The sequence below is a fragment of the Cinclus cinclus genome, chromosome 8, assembly GCF_963662255.1.
Source record: "Cinclus cinclus chromosome 8, bCinCin1.1, whole genome shotgun sequence".
NCBI classification, from domain to species: domain Eukaryota; kingdom Metazoa; phylum Chordata; class Aves; order Passeriformes; family Cinclidae; genus Cinclus; species Cinclus cinclus.
Window position 1 is genome coordinate 14,051,907 of NC_085053.1, and position 18,957 is coordinate 14,070,863.

Sequence of the window (18,957 nt, forward strand, 5' to 3'; positions counted from 1 at the left end):
AAGGCATAGGATATGCATGCCTTAGAGAAGTAGTGAGTTTATATATATGTATGTATGTATGTATATAATAGTCAATTAGCTCATTATTAGACTCCTCATTTTAAATACTGTAAACTTTGCAATGGAACTAAGGCACCAACTAGCCTGCTGGAATTAATTAAGAGTCATTGGAGGGCTTTGCAGAAACAGATTTTTGGATTTTGGAGCAGGAACAGCAACTAGCTGGGACAAGTAGAGAAGTCTGTTTGATGTTCACCTCCAAGTGCTGAGCCAATGCCTGTTATTTACTGGCAACTTGTTGCATAGACTGCACTGATAAGAACTGCATGGTGCAATGAGATTGGCCTGTGAATTGGGCCAGAATGAATGCTTGGTACTGAGATCCCAGGCTAAAGTTCATGTGTCCTGTGTCATCAGTAGTTGTTTGCCTTTTAAATAATGACATTTCAAGTAAAGACTCACCCTTATGGGAAGTGATGAGGTAGGTGAGTGTTTGCCACTTGCATACTTGTGATGGAATAGCAATCAGTGTCTCCAGGGGCTTCATATCACTCCTGCTTCTCTAGAAGTGAAACAGGTTTTTCTACAGTGCTGTTTTTGTACCGGTGAGGCTTGTTGTGCAGCCCAGATTGCTTTCAACATTTCATAGCCAAAAAAGCCTGCTGATCGGTGTATCAGAAAATTGCAGGCAGATTGGTTTGTACGTATGTCGACATACAGGCCTTAAAACAGCAGATAATCTTTCACCATCATAGTAATGTGGTTTTGCTTATTATTAGCAATTTTAATTATTATTGAGGTAACCAGTAGCTAATACAATCTGTTTAGAAAGCAAAGACAAATTGGTAAGGGTGTCAGCTTTCACACACTGACTTCATTAGGCATAACATTGTGTCCTTCTTAGTCCTTTTCTAATGAATCTTTACAAATTTTTATGAAGCAAATCATCTTTAGGACCCTGTGGTGTAACCAAAAATGTTCTGAGCAGTAGTATTTTAGAAAGGAAAAAGGGAAAGCAAATGTGTATGTCCTTAAGGCAAAGAGCAGTGCCTCCATGACAAGGATCAGGCTGAGAGTGCACTGCATTTCCTGGAACCTGCAGAGTAATCCCTTTCTGGAAGCAGATGGAGTTTGATAAAGCATTTTGTTCACACCTTTTATGTTTGGTGGCCGTGTAATTTAACAAAAATATTTCCTCGACTTTTTTTGGGTCAGGCACTGAACCTGCATAGGTTCAAATTTTAATCTGATGCCTGTGTTGCAGTGTTGCAGGCTGTGCACTTAGCTGTGTATGCCATGCACTTACTGGAGGACTTCTCTGTGGCTAGAGGGTTGTTTTTTTGAAAAATGTTAGTTTCAAAATTCATGCAGAGTTTTTTGCGTCTGACAGGTGGCAAGGATAGTAGAAGTTTCTGAAGAGATGAGGAGGAATATGGGAGGGAACTCTGGTCTTGAATTGATCACCTTGCCTTACGGACACCAGCTGCGCCTTGACCTGATTGAGAGGTAAATGTTCCTGTTCCTCATTGCTAGGGCAGATGGCCAGAAACTCAAAAGCATGGCTGCACTGTCCTCATTTCCTTCAAGAATCCTCTCCTGCATGTTTCCTGAATTCACATATATAGATTATTTACTGTATTGGTATGTAAATTTGTTTTGAATAGGAAAAGATTCCTTATGGTCCCAAGGCAACTGTCACATGTAGTATAGGGAAAGGGGAAAGGTGTTGAAAGCAGGGTCCTTGGAACAGCTGAATGCCATCACCTCTCCTTTACAAGCCCAAGTAAACTCAAATTCAGGGGAATATGATCTATCTGAACATGTAAGTGTGTGTGGAGGACACTGAAACACTGAAAGGTCCTTCTGCACGTGGCAAGTGGATCTAATAAAGCATAATCAGCAAAGCTTTCTGAAACATCTCTGCACAAGTTAAGGGGGAACACTTAGGGTGTTCTGATCTACATTTTCTGCTTTATATTTCAGTAGTTTGCTGAGACTTTTCGCAGGGGGGGGTATCACAGGATTTGAATGTGGAGGATAAAGGGAATTCGGGCAATTTTCCCAGAAGTGTTCATTCATTCATTAATTGCTTGACCAGAATTTTGTAAAGATAGTAGTATCTCAAGAGAATGTATTTATTCCATATGTCATTATTGGTTTTGGTGCAAAGATGTTGGCACAACTAAATTTGCTGAGCATGCCAAGATAAAAATGCACTCTTGAACTGATCTTTGAACACATGTGAATTTAATAATTTGTAAATGGTCATATGAATTGTTTCACTTACAGGCACAATACCATGGCAATAGGAATAGCTGTTGATATCTTGGGTTGCACAGAAAATGTAGAAGATCGAGCAGCAACATTAAACAGGATCATCCAAGTTGCTGTGGAGTTGAAGGAGTCACTAGGAGATTTATATGGCTTTTCTGCCATTATGAAAGCACTGGAAATGCCACAGGTAAAAATCTGTTTCTCTTTATGTTCCAAAGTGTGGAGTTGTTTGATGGCTTATTTGAGTCATTTCTTCAAGACTAGAAAGAACATCAGCGTAGTCTTCATGACTGTTCTATGACTCTGTGAGCAGCAGTGTACTTTTCCTGCAGTGAAGTCAATAATGGGTATTCTCTATTTTGCACACACAGGTCAGTAGATTAGAACAAACCTGGATGGCTCTAAGACATTGTTATACCCAGACTGCCATTATGTATGAAAAGCAGCTGAAACCATCTTGCAAAGCTTTGCATGAAGGACAAGATGAGTGGACTAGTGAGTATGAGTGACACTGATTTCTATTTATCATTTTAACCCTCCCCCTACTGATTTCCTGTGTGGGGAGATTAGGCAGCTGCTTTTTCCACAGCTGTGCATTGTATGCTAAAATGATGATGTAAACTTGTATAATGCCATATGATTATGAACAGAAGCAAACAGTCTGCCAGCCAAACATCAGTATATGTTTGTGTGCCTGTATCCCTGCAGAATATAACGTTCTTCCCACACCCCTACTTCCTTTGTGTCGAGCAGAAACTGACACATTGCATCATCCTGCCACAAAAACAGGGAAAAAAATCTCCCTCCTCCCAGAATTAACTCTGGCAGATTTTGCTTCTTGTTTGCTTTGTCCACTATATCAGAGATGAGTCCTGAAATAAAATGAACGGTCACCATTAGATGCCCCTGTGCCAGAATCACTGCAGCTCTAGTTTCTAAAGGGACGCAAGACAGAGAAAATTTCTCAGAACATTTCTCCAACGGAAGAAGTAGACAGTGAAAATTTTTAGCCTCATGGATATTTTTATTGGAATGACCAATTTTGAAAATGTTTAAAATCTTGGTGCCAGTGTCTAGTAATTCAGGAGAGCTTTCCCCTGTAGCAAATGCAGCTTTCTAACACCAATTGGTGTTGGTCTTCTTCCCCAGCCAGTTCACTGCAAACTAGTAGGACAGGTATATTTCAAGTAATATTTTTGAAGGCTATTTGTCCTCCATTTGAAAGATGGAAGACAAACAGCAGTTTCCAACTTTAAAAAAGAACACTGCAGTTACAACACCTTCGTCAATTAACAATAATGTCTGAGATATGTGATTGTTGCTCTATTCCAGGAACCATCAGTGCTCCACAGAACAACATAACAGTGCCACTGCTGATGCCTCTTGTTACCTTGATGGAGCGCCAGGCTGTTGTTTTTGAAGGTGTGGAGCTGTGGGAAAGCAGTGACCAAAGTGGTGAGATAATGCTCAGGCACTTGGGCACGGCTCGCCTGCTCGCCCAGCACGCCGAGACGTTTCGCCTGACGGCAGAGCGGCTGCTGCAAGGTAGGAGAGACTGCAGCTGGGGCTGTGTGCCTGCCCCTGGCTGCACAGAGAGAAATCCTTCTCCTCCTTGGCAGGAGCTGAGAGAATAGCAAATGTCCTGCAGGAAACTCAGTCTGAGGACAACATTAATATTGTTTAAAAGCAGACAGTAAATTAGTCATTACCACAGCTCTCCAGCAAGCATTTTTGCTAAACATACTTGAAGTTCTCATGACTCAATATGCTGACCCTTCTGGCAACTGAACAACAGTACAGTACAGACTGAAGATTGTTCCAGTCTTCTGTACAACATAAAATTCCTACTCTGATTATTACAACTGAAATACCACCCTAAGATTCTTTACAACAGTGTGAGTTACAGCACAGAGATAGTGACCATGCAACAGCCAGAAAGCAGCAGCATGTTAACAATATGACCTAACTTTTCTACTGCAAGTTTAAAAAGTTTAAAAAATAAAGGGAGTGGGGAGAAATATAGTAATTGTGTAAGTAATGTGTAAGTAATTATATTTAAGGTCTGACTATAATGACAATTCTAAGCATTAGAATTAAGCAAGGCTAGCCTATCCCCTTGTCTTTAGAGCCATCGGTGTTACTAGAATGCCAAAGCTGGAAAGGATTTTCACTGTTTTACAAGCTTGTAAAAATCACTGTGCAAACAGAACCCAGTGCACTACAGCTTATTTGGAGAGAAGACAGTTTAAAAGCCATTTCTGCAGAATAAAAAAATTGTCTGGTGGTGATACTGTGGGATTCTTTTTACTTACAGATTTCCAGCCCGATGAAGAGCTGAGTGAAATCTTCAAGACGGAATTTCAAATGAGATTGCTCTGGGGCAGCAAAGGAGCACAAGTTAATCAAAGTGAAAGATATGAGAAATTCAGCCGGATCTTAACTGCACTTTCCCGAAAACTGGAACCTCCTCCAGTGAAGCTGGTGGAACAATTAAGTATATAAGACTCTGGAAACACTACTTAAGTGATATACTTGAAATAACCTTAGCAGTCTTCTGGCAATTTGATACTGCACAAGCTTCTTGCATTTCACAAGATGTTTAGAACTTTTAACTGCACAATGCACACTTGTTTTAAAACTACTGATTGCTAAATGAATTATTTATTTACTGTGTCACCAAGTCATTTACTGATCCCTTTAAACAGTTAGGTTATCCCTTTATTTCCCCAAAGCTGCAATATTTTAATGTTGCCAAGGAATAAGGGCATTGGCATCTTAATATTAAGATGAAGCAAATAGTGTAAATAAAATGATAGATTAATTATCTGACATGGCAGAAAATGTGTTGCATAATATTCCTTTAATGAATATAAAAAACATTGTGGATGGAACTGTGAAGTGTATCTTTATGCAAAATAATTTGCATATTTACAAATCACAGAAACACTGCAAGTTGCAGACATGATCCTTTATCTGTAACCAGAAGTTTCAAACATTAACCTATTGAAACTAGAAAATAATCTATGTATTGGGACAACTTCCCCCTTTTTTTAAGACAGCAGCTGTAGTACCTCAGCTTCTGCTAGGGCCTGCACAACAGCTATACTGCCAGGAATGAATGATGAAATGGCAAAAACAAACAATCCAGATAATTAACATGCTTTCAGACATGAGTAAATGTGGGTGTATGTATGTATTAAACTTGCTTCATTTACTGAGGTGAATCACTTTGATAAGTGCTTTTTCTTTTTCCTTGGATGAAGGCAATGCATAAGATTTTTTTATAGGAAATCAGCATGCACAGAGTCTCTTAGACAAAAGAGGCTTAGCAAATCCCACTTGGTCATATACAGAATAAGGGTTATCCTCAGACATTGTACAAATATTTAAGAACTACAGTAGAGCTGCACGTGTGTTGTCAGTAAGCCTAGTTCTGGAGTGAGATGTTACTTAAGAGCACTGGAAGTATCTGGGCTAGGATGACAGCACAACCAACAACAGCATCTGTTCCTCCCAGCTACAGCAGATCACAGCAGAAGTTTTTAGCACCACAACAAGAGTTCATGGACCTCGTACTGAAAGTCAGTCTTAACAGAAGACAAATGTGGAAACTAATTACTTAGACCATGAAAAGATTTTTTTATTCCATGAAAATATTCTCAACAGAGAACACTATTTTTAAACAAAGCATTTTAACATTTAGGAAATCAACATGTGCACAAAAAAGGATTAAAAAAATTACTGGAAAATGTCTGATTCTTTAAGACAACTCATGCTGAGAATTTTAGAATAAGTGATTTAGAAGCTGTGCAAGTACAAATGCTTTTTCCTATGTTGAATAACCCTCATACAAGTTGCACTATCCCTCTTGAAAGCAACCTGCCTCCAAAGGAAGCAAATCCTGTTTCAGAAAAACAAACAGTAGTGTGAAAAGAACATTTAGTCTTTCACCAGGAAGTGTTATTACAGACCTCCAAGGCTGTTAGCCAGGCAGACCACAGGCCCTTAACCAGAAAATACACAGATCACATTTCTTCCTCTTCACAGAATTACAGAATCACAGAATATTCTGGGTTGGAAGGGACCCACAGGGATCACTGAGTTTTTTCCAAAATAAAAAAAGCACTAGATTTTAAAAAATGAAAACAAAATTAAAAAAAAAAAACAACCCCAATCCCAACAAACCCTCCCAAAAACCCCAAACCCAAAAAAACTACCTAAGTAGTTCTGTCAGTATTGAGTAATGTCACATTATATAAATAACCCTGTATACAAGTTCCAAAAATCTAAACTTTAGAGTTTAATAGGCCCCATAGTACACTAGGTCAAGCTGTGTAATAGTGGTATACATAACAAAAGGAATAAACCTCTACACAAGTCACTCAAATTCAGTTTTACTGGTAGTACAGTTCCTAATAACACTGAAATGAAAAAGAATCCAGCACTGCTGCAGCCACATATTGCTTCAGACCCCAGAACAACAGGATGTTTCCATTATTATTCCATAATACACTGCCAGACAGCAGGTGGCTGGGTTGACAAGCTTGTGTTGATGTAAGTTATCCCTCCCCCCAACATCTCTAGTCTAATTCTTATCACCCTAATCAATCAGATATGATGCATTTATTAATAGAACCACAAATGGGAGGCAAGACAACATAAGCAATAGGGGCACTGCAGACAACTATATTTACACGTATAAACATATCCAAATTTCAATTGTTTACAAGTAAAAGTGCACAAAGATCATGACAAAGTATCACTCAAATGTCACCTGGTCCATACAATGAAACATCACCTGGAAATGGACTAGCACTGCAGTAATTGAAATTGGAACGTCATAGTGAAAAAACTAAAAGACAGTTTCCATAAAAATCTTTTAAAAAAATATTAAAGTCAAATGAAGAGATACACATTTCAATGTATAAAATTCATGGATGCACCATGTATCCAGTAAAGTAGAGCTCTAGAAAACACCTACCGTGGCTACCTCAGCAGCTGCAGCACTGTGAGAAGAGCTGAGACACAAAGCCCTTTGTGGGATACTGTAAGTGGTAGTGTTGGCAAACAACAGATTTAGGCACTCTAGTTTAAGGCAGCAGTTGAATGGCAAGTGGTTGACTTCTGAAAACAGTCATTAGCTTGCAGTGGTGAATCCTCTGGTTGTGCTCCAGGCTGTCAGTGCTCACAACAGGCTACTGAAGTGCTGAAGATGGACCACAGTTCTTGGAGTTTCTCTTGATTGCATTGTAGGCTAGAGCTGAGATGCATTATTTCCCCAAATTAACAAAACACCTTACAGTCACTTATCGGTTATGCCAAACAGCTGGAATGTAATGATGGTTGCAGTGGTATTGTTACAGCAGCATACATGGATACTGGGATGAAACTCTAGTGCTGAAGATATTTAAAGAAAATGATTTGTTACAAAATAAGACGAGCAATGATGGCAAAAGTGTTACACAGAACATGCCTGACTGTCCTAGGCATGCAGGAGGAGGTTAACGGCGAGCATGGAGGTGGCACAGGCAGACTGACAACTGACACAGGGCTCTAAATGACTGCCAATAAAAGTGAGGTGGAAAAGAGCATAACTGAGAAAATCAAAATGTAGCACAAGCTAAAATATAGTTTGTGCACCTGGGACAACCTAGGACAATGAAAATAAAGCAATTTTAGGAGCAGTAGCCTTTTTACTCTGGCAATGGAACTCTATTTTCCTGCACAAATTGAAAATTTTGTAATACATCCTTACCTATATATGGAGATGCTAAGATGTTAGTGACTACTAAATGTATGTCTGCATGCATTCATGCAACTAGCTTTTCCCTTGGGCCTCCCAGTCTAGTACCCCTCCCCTCCCCACCCCCACCCCCCCAGCAGCTGCATGTAACCTCCTTCAAGATCTCGCCCATTTTCTCAGAAACCCGCTTCAGGAACCTGCAGTCCAAGAGGAAAAAGAAAAGAACAAAGTTACTGAAGGCCTTTAGAAGACAGAGAAGCGTGCTCAGTTCTAACAGGCCATTCTCAGTGGCTATACACTAGCCTTGTACTTAATTACGCAAGCTCTCATTAGAAATAAAAAATTAGCTTTTTCTTTTCCAGTAATCAAGTTGTGCAAGGCAGTTTCCAATCGTCAGTGATTTAACAATGAGGAGAACTGCTGTACATTTAAGACACTGTCTTCAGACTAAACACAATACAATTAAAAGAATTGGTTTTACAGGCACAGATTAAGAACATAAAATGATTCATTCCCTTATCAGGAGCAGAGAGTTTCCTGTAAGACATCAAGCATTACATGTGATCTTTTTTTGTTTGTTCAAGGTATCTAGAGTTAAAACAATGACGTTATGTCCAAGACAGAATATTCCACATTACAGGTACTGAAAAGGAAGGCGATATAGGTCAGTGGACTTTCTGTCCTTCTTAATCATAATGTTTTTTCCTGAGTATTTTTGTTGAACTTTCAGAATCAGAAAACATTTTCCTGTTTAAGAAGTGAAAGCTGCCAAGTATTTGCTACGGAAGGAAATTAATAATTTTTCAGTAACTGAGTTCAGTTAGTTATTAGAGGAAAAAGATCTCTGTTTTAAGAATACAGTTTAAGTCATAAAAGTGGGAACAGTAAATCTTAAGAGATCTTTAAAACTAAAGTACTTTTTCAGTTCTCTATAAAAACTAAGTATTCCACAGAACAAGCAGAAATCCTGGTCTTTTTCAGTTCAATAGCTGAATTGGATTTAGTGGTTTGTAAAACAGGAAAGCAGAAGACATTGGTCAAAATTACAGACCAGTGTAAGATGCATAATTTAATGTGGTCATCTCTGAAAGGAACTACAGCTAACTCCCCGTGCAAACAGCAGCTCATTGTTGACTTCTGATTCTGTAATTCTTTCCGTGAGCCTGTGTAACTTACAATTTTTCCACTATTTCCCCTGGGGAATGTACAGCTGAGAGCTGCCAGTTTACTGTTAGATATAAGTTACTGCACCTTTGCTGTTTTTCTCTAGCGTTACATCTATATATGATGTTGGCACATAGCCTTCCTCTCCATTATGTCTTCGAGCTCTTGTCCACCCATCTCCTTTGTCCTCCTCAATAATGTACAAAATTTCCCCTTCTTTCATTGCTAGAGTGCCTTCATTATGACCTGGGAAAAACAAGAGGCAAAGTCGTCCCACTGTACAAACACAATTTCAAGTCATCTTTTTCCCAAGGCATAGTTTTCAAATTATATATAAACAGGAAGAATGAAAAATCTGTGCAAGAGAACATATGGCCAAACAGACTTAAAAAAAAAAAAAGTCGCAATTTGTAAAGCTGAATATTTTCCAATAGCTGTGCTGATATTTATCTTAAAACAGCACAAGTACTGTTCATAAATTAATTTATAAAGTATCTTCGCTGATCTTTTAAGCAATTAGTTACTCATACAGGTAATTTGCTTTAAATCATTTTACCTGTCTTCTTTATAACAAATCATCCACGCTTTACAGTTAAAGAATCTGAGTGCATGCTGTTGACCTTACCATCAAAGGGATATATTGCCTTGCAGTGTCCTATAGCTGGTAATGGATCATCATCTTCAAACTCATCATCAAACTCATTGGGATGAGCGTGTTGCTGTGGTGGGCCACGAACTTCCTGGTTGGCATCATCTGTGTAACTCCCTTCAGGGCTACAATGCAATGATTGGAGCATGAGGACTCTGAGGAGCTCCTAGCTCTAAAACTCACAACATCCATGCATCACAGAAAAGGCAGGTCATAGATACTGTTTTGGAATTTCTGTCAGCAGTTTTCATATCACTGTCAGAGGTGATTTACTGAAAAAAACTCATCTAGCAAAAGCTTAGACTGAATCCTGCTAGAAAAACAAACATAATTTTGACACACCTGTCTCCACAGAACATGGAAAACTAGTGAGCCTTATGCAATGGAATAAGACAGGTTTAAAAGGCACTGCTATTTAATGAGCAGGTGTTTCAATTAGACTATTTTTATATGTTACCAGAATGGCAGGAAGTGACCTCTAGAAGTCAGAAGCAGTTAAGATTTTCCTTTAGAAGGACATACACCTTGGGAGGGTAACACCCATCCCTCCTGCAATCATCAGAGAGCTGTACAGACTGTAGCACAGGACGTAAAGCAGTAGAGACAGAATAGTGACCTCTCTCGGCCCTGGGTGACAAGGTGGTTGATGTCACTGCTGTGCCTCCTGTCGCTCCTGGCTGCTACTTTACCTTCAACTTCAGAGAGCCAGGCCTTGGGGGAAAAAGGCAAATATTGGTGTCAAGGAAAAACTGATTCTAAACCAGCACATTTAACAAATGCATTGAACTGCAGACAGTTCACAGCCACACAGGGACTGTGGTCAGATGTCAAGTGTCATAATTACTTCACACAAAGCATGAACTTGTCCTTTATGTTTACCCTATGCTCCATACTGGTGTAAAGAAAAAAATCTTTAATTACATGTGTATTTCAAAATAAGTTAATATATTCTTCTGAACAGTTTACATCTTCAATAATGTACACCCTTATTCTAGCTAGATGAACATACTTGAAAATACAGCACCCCACAAAAAACTGTATCAGGAGCTCTACTCTTAAATCAAGTAGTTTTTCTGAGTGCTATAGCTAAAATCTGTAAGGCAAAATACAATTGTACCAATCATTTACATTTTCCAAGAAACTGTTTTAGAACCTAACCTCATTCTTGTGTATTTCCATCCGAAGTCGGTCCATATTGCTCATAGTCTCAGTTAATTTTGGTTGCAAACTGCTTGGATCACCCATCTGGGGATTTTTTTCATAAACATCCTTCATCTTGATGAGGGCATCTCTAAAAACACACAAACCATGACAGTAAGTAATATACCAGTTTTGATTCATTAAAGCTAAAATAATGTGTATGAGATCCTGAACTGTGATTAGATACCAAGCACAGCAACAAGGAACTACTGGTCTTCACACAATGCCTAAATCCTTCTCCCATTCTGTCATCTAAGCCCTCTGCCTTCCTTTCTTGTGATGTGCACAGGCACACAAGGACTCGAGCTGTTGACTCTTACCTATCCAGTCTCAGACTGTTTCCCATACTGTTTGTTATATACAATTCCCTAAATATCAGTCCTGTTCTGTTCTTAAAGCATGAAGTTGCAGCTATTTCGCTCAACAGACCCACGCATTTTTTAGTGCACGATTTTAGAGCCAATGATCCCTATGCAGTACTAGAATCAAAATGAGTATTACAGTAAAGCAGAAAAAAGCAATATTAACAGAACCTACATACAATAAATTCTGAGTTTAAAAAGCTTTTTAATACCCTAGCATATTGTGTCCTAGCTTTTGAGCACTGTTGGCTTAGGTAGAGGATGTCCAAAAAAATAGAGAACCATGACAGAACCCGCCCCAAAATGCACTCACTTTTGGTCTGTTTCCTTCTGTAGCTCTCTGTTCAGTTCATCGATTCTCTGCTGCAGTTTCTTGCGTCTCTGTTCTGGAGGGAGATGGCTGAAATCTTCTAGTGCAGGGCCCTGCAAGCAGAAATACTATGAAACAAGCTAGTACATGCAAAAGGCTGGGCAGCTGAACTGACATACCCACACAAGGACAGTGTTCACTGGAAGCAGATGGACCTTCTTAAAAACTCTACTGACAGACAGTTCTACAAAAGACTGCACAGAATAAATGCATGTTCCTGCTGCCAGAGTGTAGTCATTCAGGCAAGGGGCTTTCTGCCTTCTGCAGCAGTCGGCTCACAGAGGTAACTCCACATTTCTAGACTATTTTTCTGAAGTCATGTACCTCCTCTTACATCCACTGCACTTAAAGAAGATTTTAAAAGGACAGAATAATCTGAGTCAGAACAATAACCTAAGACGTGTATATAATAACTATATACATATATTAGAAATTGTTTATTTCTCTGAAGTGTGTTCTGTGGTAATTTGGATGGTATCAAAAAAAAAAAAAATACTGTATTTTGGATCTTCACTACAAAGCACTATTATAGTTCTCTTCCAGAACTTCAGCAAGCCTAGAAAACATATTTAAACTTAACAAGGTTCTGATGGATTTTACCTCAAGTAAAACTGGTTCACAAAGCACAGAAAAAACCTTTGTAATACCAAAATTCTTACTTGAATTCATTTGACTCAAAATTTGCTCAAATATTCCAAGTCACCTTTTCTACATTAATTAAAAAAAAAAAAAAAAAGCCAAGCAAAAAAACTTCAGGAAGCAAAAAAACCCTCTTACTTTCCAAACTTCAAAAAAAAATCAAAAACCAGCCAATTTAAGACCGCCTATTGTTACGAACCAAACCTGCAAACTTCACTGCAAATTTGTGCCAAGATTAGAATAAGTAGGATAGAAGGGCCTGGGAAGAGACTTTTTATATATCCTGCAAGTTGTTGTGAAAATTCTTCCCCTTGGGGTGACAGACACTGACAATGTTAAGAAGGAAATATGGTACATGTCTTAATCAACAAAGGTTTCGGCTTTTTGGTTTTTTTCTGTGATCCCATTTGCCTAAGGAAGTTGATTTTGACCCAAGAAACCCACTTGCTATTCCAGTAACCCTCCATGGAGGCAAACCAAACTGGCCAGCATTTCTTCTGTCAAGAAGGAAGTTTACAGAAACTTGACTGGTGACATTTTGACACAAACCTTAGGCTCAGGTGCCAAGTTTCCAACACCTCCCCTTAAGATCTCCTCACCCCCTCAACTTTTCTGCACTTGTAAAATCAATCCCATTGCTTTTTAAGAAGGAAATAAAATAATAAATCATAAAAGAAGGAAAATCAGGATATGATGTTTCCAAAACAAAACAAATGGTTCTTTCTGGAGGAAGAAGAATACACACTCTGTATAGCCTCAAAGTCCAGAGATGCAAAATGACAAACTTCCTGTTCCCTTCAGAAAGTCTTCCAAGAAAACACTGTTAAGTGGAATACACTACAAAGAAACAAAAATACAACAATGTTCTCTCTATCATTCTTCCTTACAGGTACATTTAAACAAGAGTATCCTAAAAGATGAATCAGAAGAACAGAGGTCTTTCCGTGAATTTTTACTGATTACTCTGCAATACAGTATTGTTTAGGGCGTGGTTTTATTTAATGTAACAGCTTCCTGTAGTTCTAAGCAAAAAGGTTCTCCCCTGCAAATTTTTCTTCCAAATTCAAAGGAGTGCAGCATTCAGTATTTCTTCTTCACACAAATTTTATATTCTTTTCTTATAAATATTTTATGCTACTTAAACAATTTTCCTGACAAAGAAAAATCACCAAGTATTTCCATCATGACCAACTTGTGAATACTGGTCAACTCTAAAATTCCAAAATTGCAGATTTAGTTGCAGCCAGATCACAAGTCTAACTGCCTTACATTAAGCATGGATGATTAAGAAGACTGTGCATATGAGTGGAAAATCTGAAGATGTATTTCAGCACCTGACTTAAAGCAGTTATGGTATGGAAACACTTTCAGAAGATTATTTTCATGCTATCTTAGCAGAAGTACAGCAGACAGATCAGCACACGGGCTTACCATCTTCACCGACCACTGCACAGTTCATTTGAAAACAGAAAGAAACGGGAAATTATTTACACGCAATGACCAGTTACAAAAGTGATTAATGCCTAAAAATGTATTTTTAAAATATCACTTCAGGATTGATGTTTTCATTTATAAAAAATAACATTTTACTATAAGCACAAGAAACTAATTGCTTTAATAATTACTGTTAAAAAAATACTAAGTGATAATGGGCACTTTTAACTTACAAAATTTTAACACAGAACTTCATTAAACTACTTTTGAATGTTAGTGCTCTGAATAAAGGGCTAAATAACCTTCTCTTGTAGGAAAAGAAACACACACACAGCCAACATTACACAAAATAGCAAAATTTGATGATGATGGACTGATCAGCCATATACAAAAAATTTGTTAATCACAGCTCAAAATCCACTACAATCACTCTTACAAATGTAGTTTTTGCAATATATTTACTTTATATCACAGTCAATCTAGAACAAACAGATATGTTTCAAGTCTAGAAGTAATAAATTTTACTTTCTGAAAAGAGCATTTGGGTCATTGTTATTATCTAAAATTGTTTTAGTCCAGATGAAAATAGATATTTAAAGTGTAAAGGCTTATCCTTAGAAGAAGGTGCCAGGACTGAATCTTGGCTTTAATATTCACAGCATTTTGAAGATCTGCCATGCTTTTAATAATTTGGACAACCCCTTCCAGGGAAACACCAAGCAACTTAGATATCTCAACTTCACTTTTGACCCTGAGCAATTGTTAAGGCTGTTGCTTGGGGCACACACACACAACATTAGAATTTCTAGCAATGAGGGGAGTAAAGCACCTCCACAAACAATACTTTGGTAGGAATCTCCTACCAAAGGAAGTCCAGAGATGCAAAATGACATAAACAAACTTCCTGTTCCCTTCAGAAACTGTCTTCCAAGATGTTCAAGGTCTACAGATCACTGCTGATCATGCAGACATTTTATGTACCAAACACAGACCTCTCATAAGCACTAACACTGTCTGGGATTATTAAGATTTCAAAGGAGGAGCAGCAGCAAGTAACAGCAGCACTAACACAGCAGCTACACTTGCTTACACCCTCTTTGAATAACCTACTCTACAGCTACAGTTTGCTGCTCTTGCTCTACATCACAACAGGAAAATGTACTGCATGGAGCACGGAGTGGAAGGACACTGGGTTTGTGATCTCCAGTGCCTTGAGCAAAATCTTCTACAGAGCACATTAAACAAAATGACCAGCATGCTTCCCTGGCTGATAGATGCCAACTCACAGATAAAGCTCAGCAGAAGCAAACTGAGCACCATTTTACATGGGCAGATGGTGATGGGACAAAGGGGAACACTTTTTAACTGAAAGAATATAGATTTAGATTGGCTGTTAGGAAGAAATTCTACATTCAGAGAGTGCTGAGGAATGGAACACATTGCCCAGAGATGCTGTGGATGCTCCATCCCTGGCAGGTTCAAGGCCAGGCTGGATGGGGTCTGAGCAGCCTGGTCCAGTGAAAGGGGTCCCTGCCAGCTTTGAGGTCCCTTCCAAACCAAACCTTTCTATGATCCTATGGTTTAGCAGTTCTGCATGTCAGTACCATTTGGCAATCATTTTCCAGGGACAAAACATGTGGGAAACAATATCACATACCAGCAACTCTTAAGCATTTAATCAAGGTATATTACAAAGATAAGACTGACCAATGAGATTTAAAACAAGAAATCTACTACTAGTCCAGTATACATTTAAGTTGAAAAGACTTTAAAATATGCAGTAATGTGGTGTCTGTTAAAATGCTTGCAAGGAAATTCGGATTATATATAAATTAAAATCTCATTCTTCAAGATTTTACAGAGATGAAGTCTTTAATATTATGGCATATCTGAGTGAATCTAGATCTGTGGGATATTAGTGATGCTTCCTAATGTTAAAAAATTATTGAATTTAAATTATTTAAATAATGTATTACATTAAATTAATTTTACAACATTAAGAATGTATTTTAAAATCAAATAAAGATATGGTTTCATTTTCTTTTATCATTCTGTAATTGTTAGGAGATGATCTTTCCCTTCAAAAGAGGTTCTAGAACTATTGGTAGTACAAGGTGATGATTTGTAAGGCAGGAGTCAAACCATTTAGTGATCAACAAATTCAAGGTGTAATCAAGGCCTGTGCCATTCCAACAACTGCCTAATCCAGGCAGTTCCTCACTGAGTACTGAAGAAGAGGCATTACCTTCACAACCAGACTGAATTCTGATCTAATGACTCAGAAGAGAAAGGAGATCCTGCCCTCCATATAGACTTAGAGGAACACAAGAATTTTCTAAAAAATGGCTGTGCTAGAAAGGCTCTTTCCAAGGTATCTGGGGATCTGAAATTAGATGCCACAACATGACTTAAATAAAGTAAGTTTTAACTGTAGCTCGTTCTGCTTCAGAATGACAACAAGGGAGCCTCTAAATTTTAATTTTACTGCAATAGAACATTGTTGTACCTTGATCTCCACATTATATCAACAACAGTCAACCATTCTTGATGCATACAAGACAGCAATTCAGTATTATCTTGAAATATCAAAAAAATATTAATTATATATAACCAAATGTATCCAACTACCTTTTTATTTGAATTAATAAATATCACTAGACACACATAAACTGGGCAGCCTTCACTTTTCTGATGTAACAGGAAAGTGCCAGCACATTCATCACTAGCACCATAAATGTTGCTAGGAAACCTCTTTGTATTTCCCTTCTACTGCCTTCCAGACAAATTCTATTTGCAGAATGTGCCACTGTACTAGTAAATTAATTGATAAGTCTCAGTGGCATTTTGTAGTAATTCTTTCAATAATTTTACTCAAAAGAAACTAGGACAAACAAGAGTGACCAATTAATCAGCAAACACATCAAAATTGTAATGTTAAAAAAAAAATCAGTATTTCAAAATCTGCTATCACCATAAGCTACAGCATTTGACTTCCAAACGAAATTAAATTTTCCCTTCTTAGTTCAGTGTCTCATAATCAACTTTTACTATTTTCAAAGTCAGCAAATAAAACATCTGATCTGTCAGATGATTTTCACAGTAACTGTATATACAACGATAAATTACTGCAAAAATATGTTACATGATGGTAGGAAAACATTTGTGAAAGTGAACAACAATGAAGAAAGGTATCAAACACATGCTGAGCACCCTCTTTATAACACCATTTTTTAGGCACGAGCATTTCAAATGTGATAAAGAATATTTCTAGTTTATTTTCTTTTTAATCTGTTGGTATAGTATAAAACAAAGTATCCTAGAAGTGACCTTACAGCTGAAGTGTTACTTTTAACTAAGCCAGCCTTATAATGAGGGTGAAGAGCATTAGAAAAGCCACATCACAAACACACTGCTCATAGCCCATCATGCATTTCAACTTATCAAACTTACCCCTCTTTTGAGGCTTCTGAAAGAAGGAATTCTGGGCTTCCCTGTTTTTATGTCACTCATGCAATAATGCACTGGTTCAATGGAGAATATGGGATACTGGGACCCATTAGGAGTACTGGATGTGTATAAACTAGTAGGGGTTAGGGGTGGGGATTGTGGCTAATGTGGAAATAAAGAAAGCAATAAATAAGCCAAATGTTCAAAGTGATTTTAAAATGAAAATTGTCTTACAAAAATAAAAATATCCATCCAACACAGAAACAGGTTGTAACGTTCCAGACACATTTATACTATAACTGTATTGGGTTTAAAAGGTTTCTGTCATGAATTAAATCTTCAGAGTTACAGGTTGCTGCAGAGAAGGAAGTTTTAGACTCATCACTGCCACAGGATCTTAAAAAGATCCCAAAGCTCCCTGTCTCTTCTCTTAAAACAGCTCTGCTATTGCCAATTTAGTTACAATCATCCTGGAAGCTCAAGCATTCCTGCTCACTACTTCCTCCTACATGCTGAGGTACCCTACCAGGTTAGCCAAACCAGAAATATTTGGAACATCTATGGAAAATGACTAAAATAAAAAGTATTCTCAAATTCTGTAGTCAAGCTGGACTGACACAATGGCTGCATGGTATTCTTAGTAACAACCCAAGAGCCTCCTCTCCCCTTTTTTCAAATTGCTTTTCTCGTTTTTTGTCTCTCATACTTCTGCTGTTCTGTCCCAGTTCAATTTTCCTCTACTATTTCCACTGCTGCACAACTCATTTCCTTTACAAAAAGCTTTTATGCCTTTGACAACATTAAAAACAGGCAGAAGGAATACCTGGAAGTCAAGACAAGCCATAGCTGCAGCTAAATGAAGGTCCAAAGGCCCCCAAGAATACCCCAGCTGTAGTAAACCAGCTGATTTTATAATAGATAATTTAAGAATAGATTTTAAAACCTGTGTATAGTATCTGGAATTAAATATGTATCTTCCAGTAATTATTTTGCTTCCAGCTGCTGTTTTGTAGAATGCTCCTCCATTCTCCCCAAAAACAGGTAAAAAAACAGGGACAAAATCTTTCATGCCATGCAGGTCCTTAGGGAAGAGATGCATGTAGTACGTACACATATATGTCACACCTGTGATTCCACAGAGGAAATAGCAAGGCTGACTCCCTGACTGCTACACACAGTGAGTGAACTGGGCAGAAGAAAGAGTAGGGCAAGTCTTGTCAGCTTATTTCAGCTGTCATCACACTAAGGGATTTCTTACAACTACAGGAAATGCCAAAGTTCAGACTGAAACCAGTGTACATTTACATCCTCTAAAAACTCTCAGGAAGAGGTCTTGTGGTCAAACTAGCAATTGTGATCTAATTTCAGAACAGGCTGAATCTCACCCACATCTGAAGAAAAATGCACTATATATGCCCATGTATTAAATGCATGTGAACTGCTATGAATCATTAATTATATTGCATGAAAAGCAAACAATCAGTTTTAACACACAGCTGGAGTTAGATAATATAGTGAGGATGGAATAAAGAATCAGCTGTATCTTTCCTTTCTGTAAATACCTACTTTCTCAGAATACTATCAAGTGGAAAATAAGTTCTACCATTAAGAAGACCTAAGAAAGAGTTTCCTGTAATAAGTAACAGAAACTGGCTTGGAGCATTAGAATAATCTC

At 38.0% G+C, this 18,957-nt stretch overlaps 2 protein-coding genes across 2 annotated transcripts in view; one reads left to right on the forward strand and one right to left on the reverse strand.

Moving 5' to 3' along the window:
• Positions 1 to 4,776, forward strand: part of BCAR3 (BCAR3 adaptor protein, NSP family member) — a 67,975-nt gene extending 63,199 nt beyond the window's left edge. The window contains exons 9-13 of the mRNA XM_062497272.1: positions 1,391 to 1,506; positions 2,290 to 2,461; positions 2,646 to 2,769; positions 3,607 to 3,819; positions 4,589 to 4,776. Coding sequence (XP_062353256.1) covers positions 1,391 to 1,506; positions 2,290 to 2,461; positions 2,646 to 2,769; positions 3,607 to 3,819; positions 4,589 to 4,776 — 813 coding nt within the window. The remainder of the gene's footprint in view (positions 1 to 1,390; positions 1,507 to 2,289; positions 2,462 to 2,645; positions 2,770 to 3,606; positions 3,820 to 4,588) is intronic.
• A 3,418-nt stretch (positions 4,777 to 8,194) lies between these two features.
• FNBP1L (formin binding protein 1 like) overlaps positions 8,195 to 18,957 on the reverse strand; it is a 55,181-nt gene continuing 44,418 nt past the window's right edge. The window contains exons 10-17 of the mRNA XM_062497293.1: positions 17,286 to 17,444; positions 13,833 to 13,847; positions 11,706 to 11,815; positions 10,989 to 11,121; positions 10,447 to 10,541; positions 9,807 to 9,955; positions 9,269 to 9,427; positions 8,195 to 8,214 (exon numbers count right to left, since the gene is read on the reverse strand). Of these exons, the coding sequence (XP_062353277.1) occupies positions 8,207 to 8,214; positions 9,269 to 9,427; positions 9,807 to 9,955; positions 10,447 to 10,541; positions 10,989 to 11,121; positions 11,706 to 11,815; positions 13,833 to 13,847; positions 17,286 to 17,444 (828 nt within the window). The 3' untranslated portion in view covers positions 8,195 to 8,206. The remainder of the gene's footprint in view (positions 8,215 to 9,268; positions 9,428 to 9,806; positions 9,956 to 10,446; positions 10,542 to 10,988; positions 11,122 to 11,705; positions 11,816 to 13,832; positions 13,848 to 17,285; positions 17,445 to 18,957) is intronic.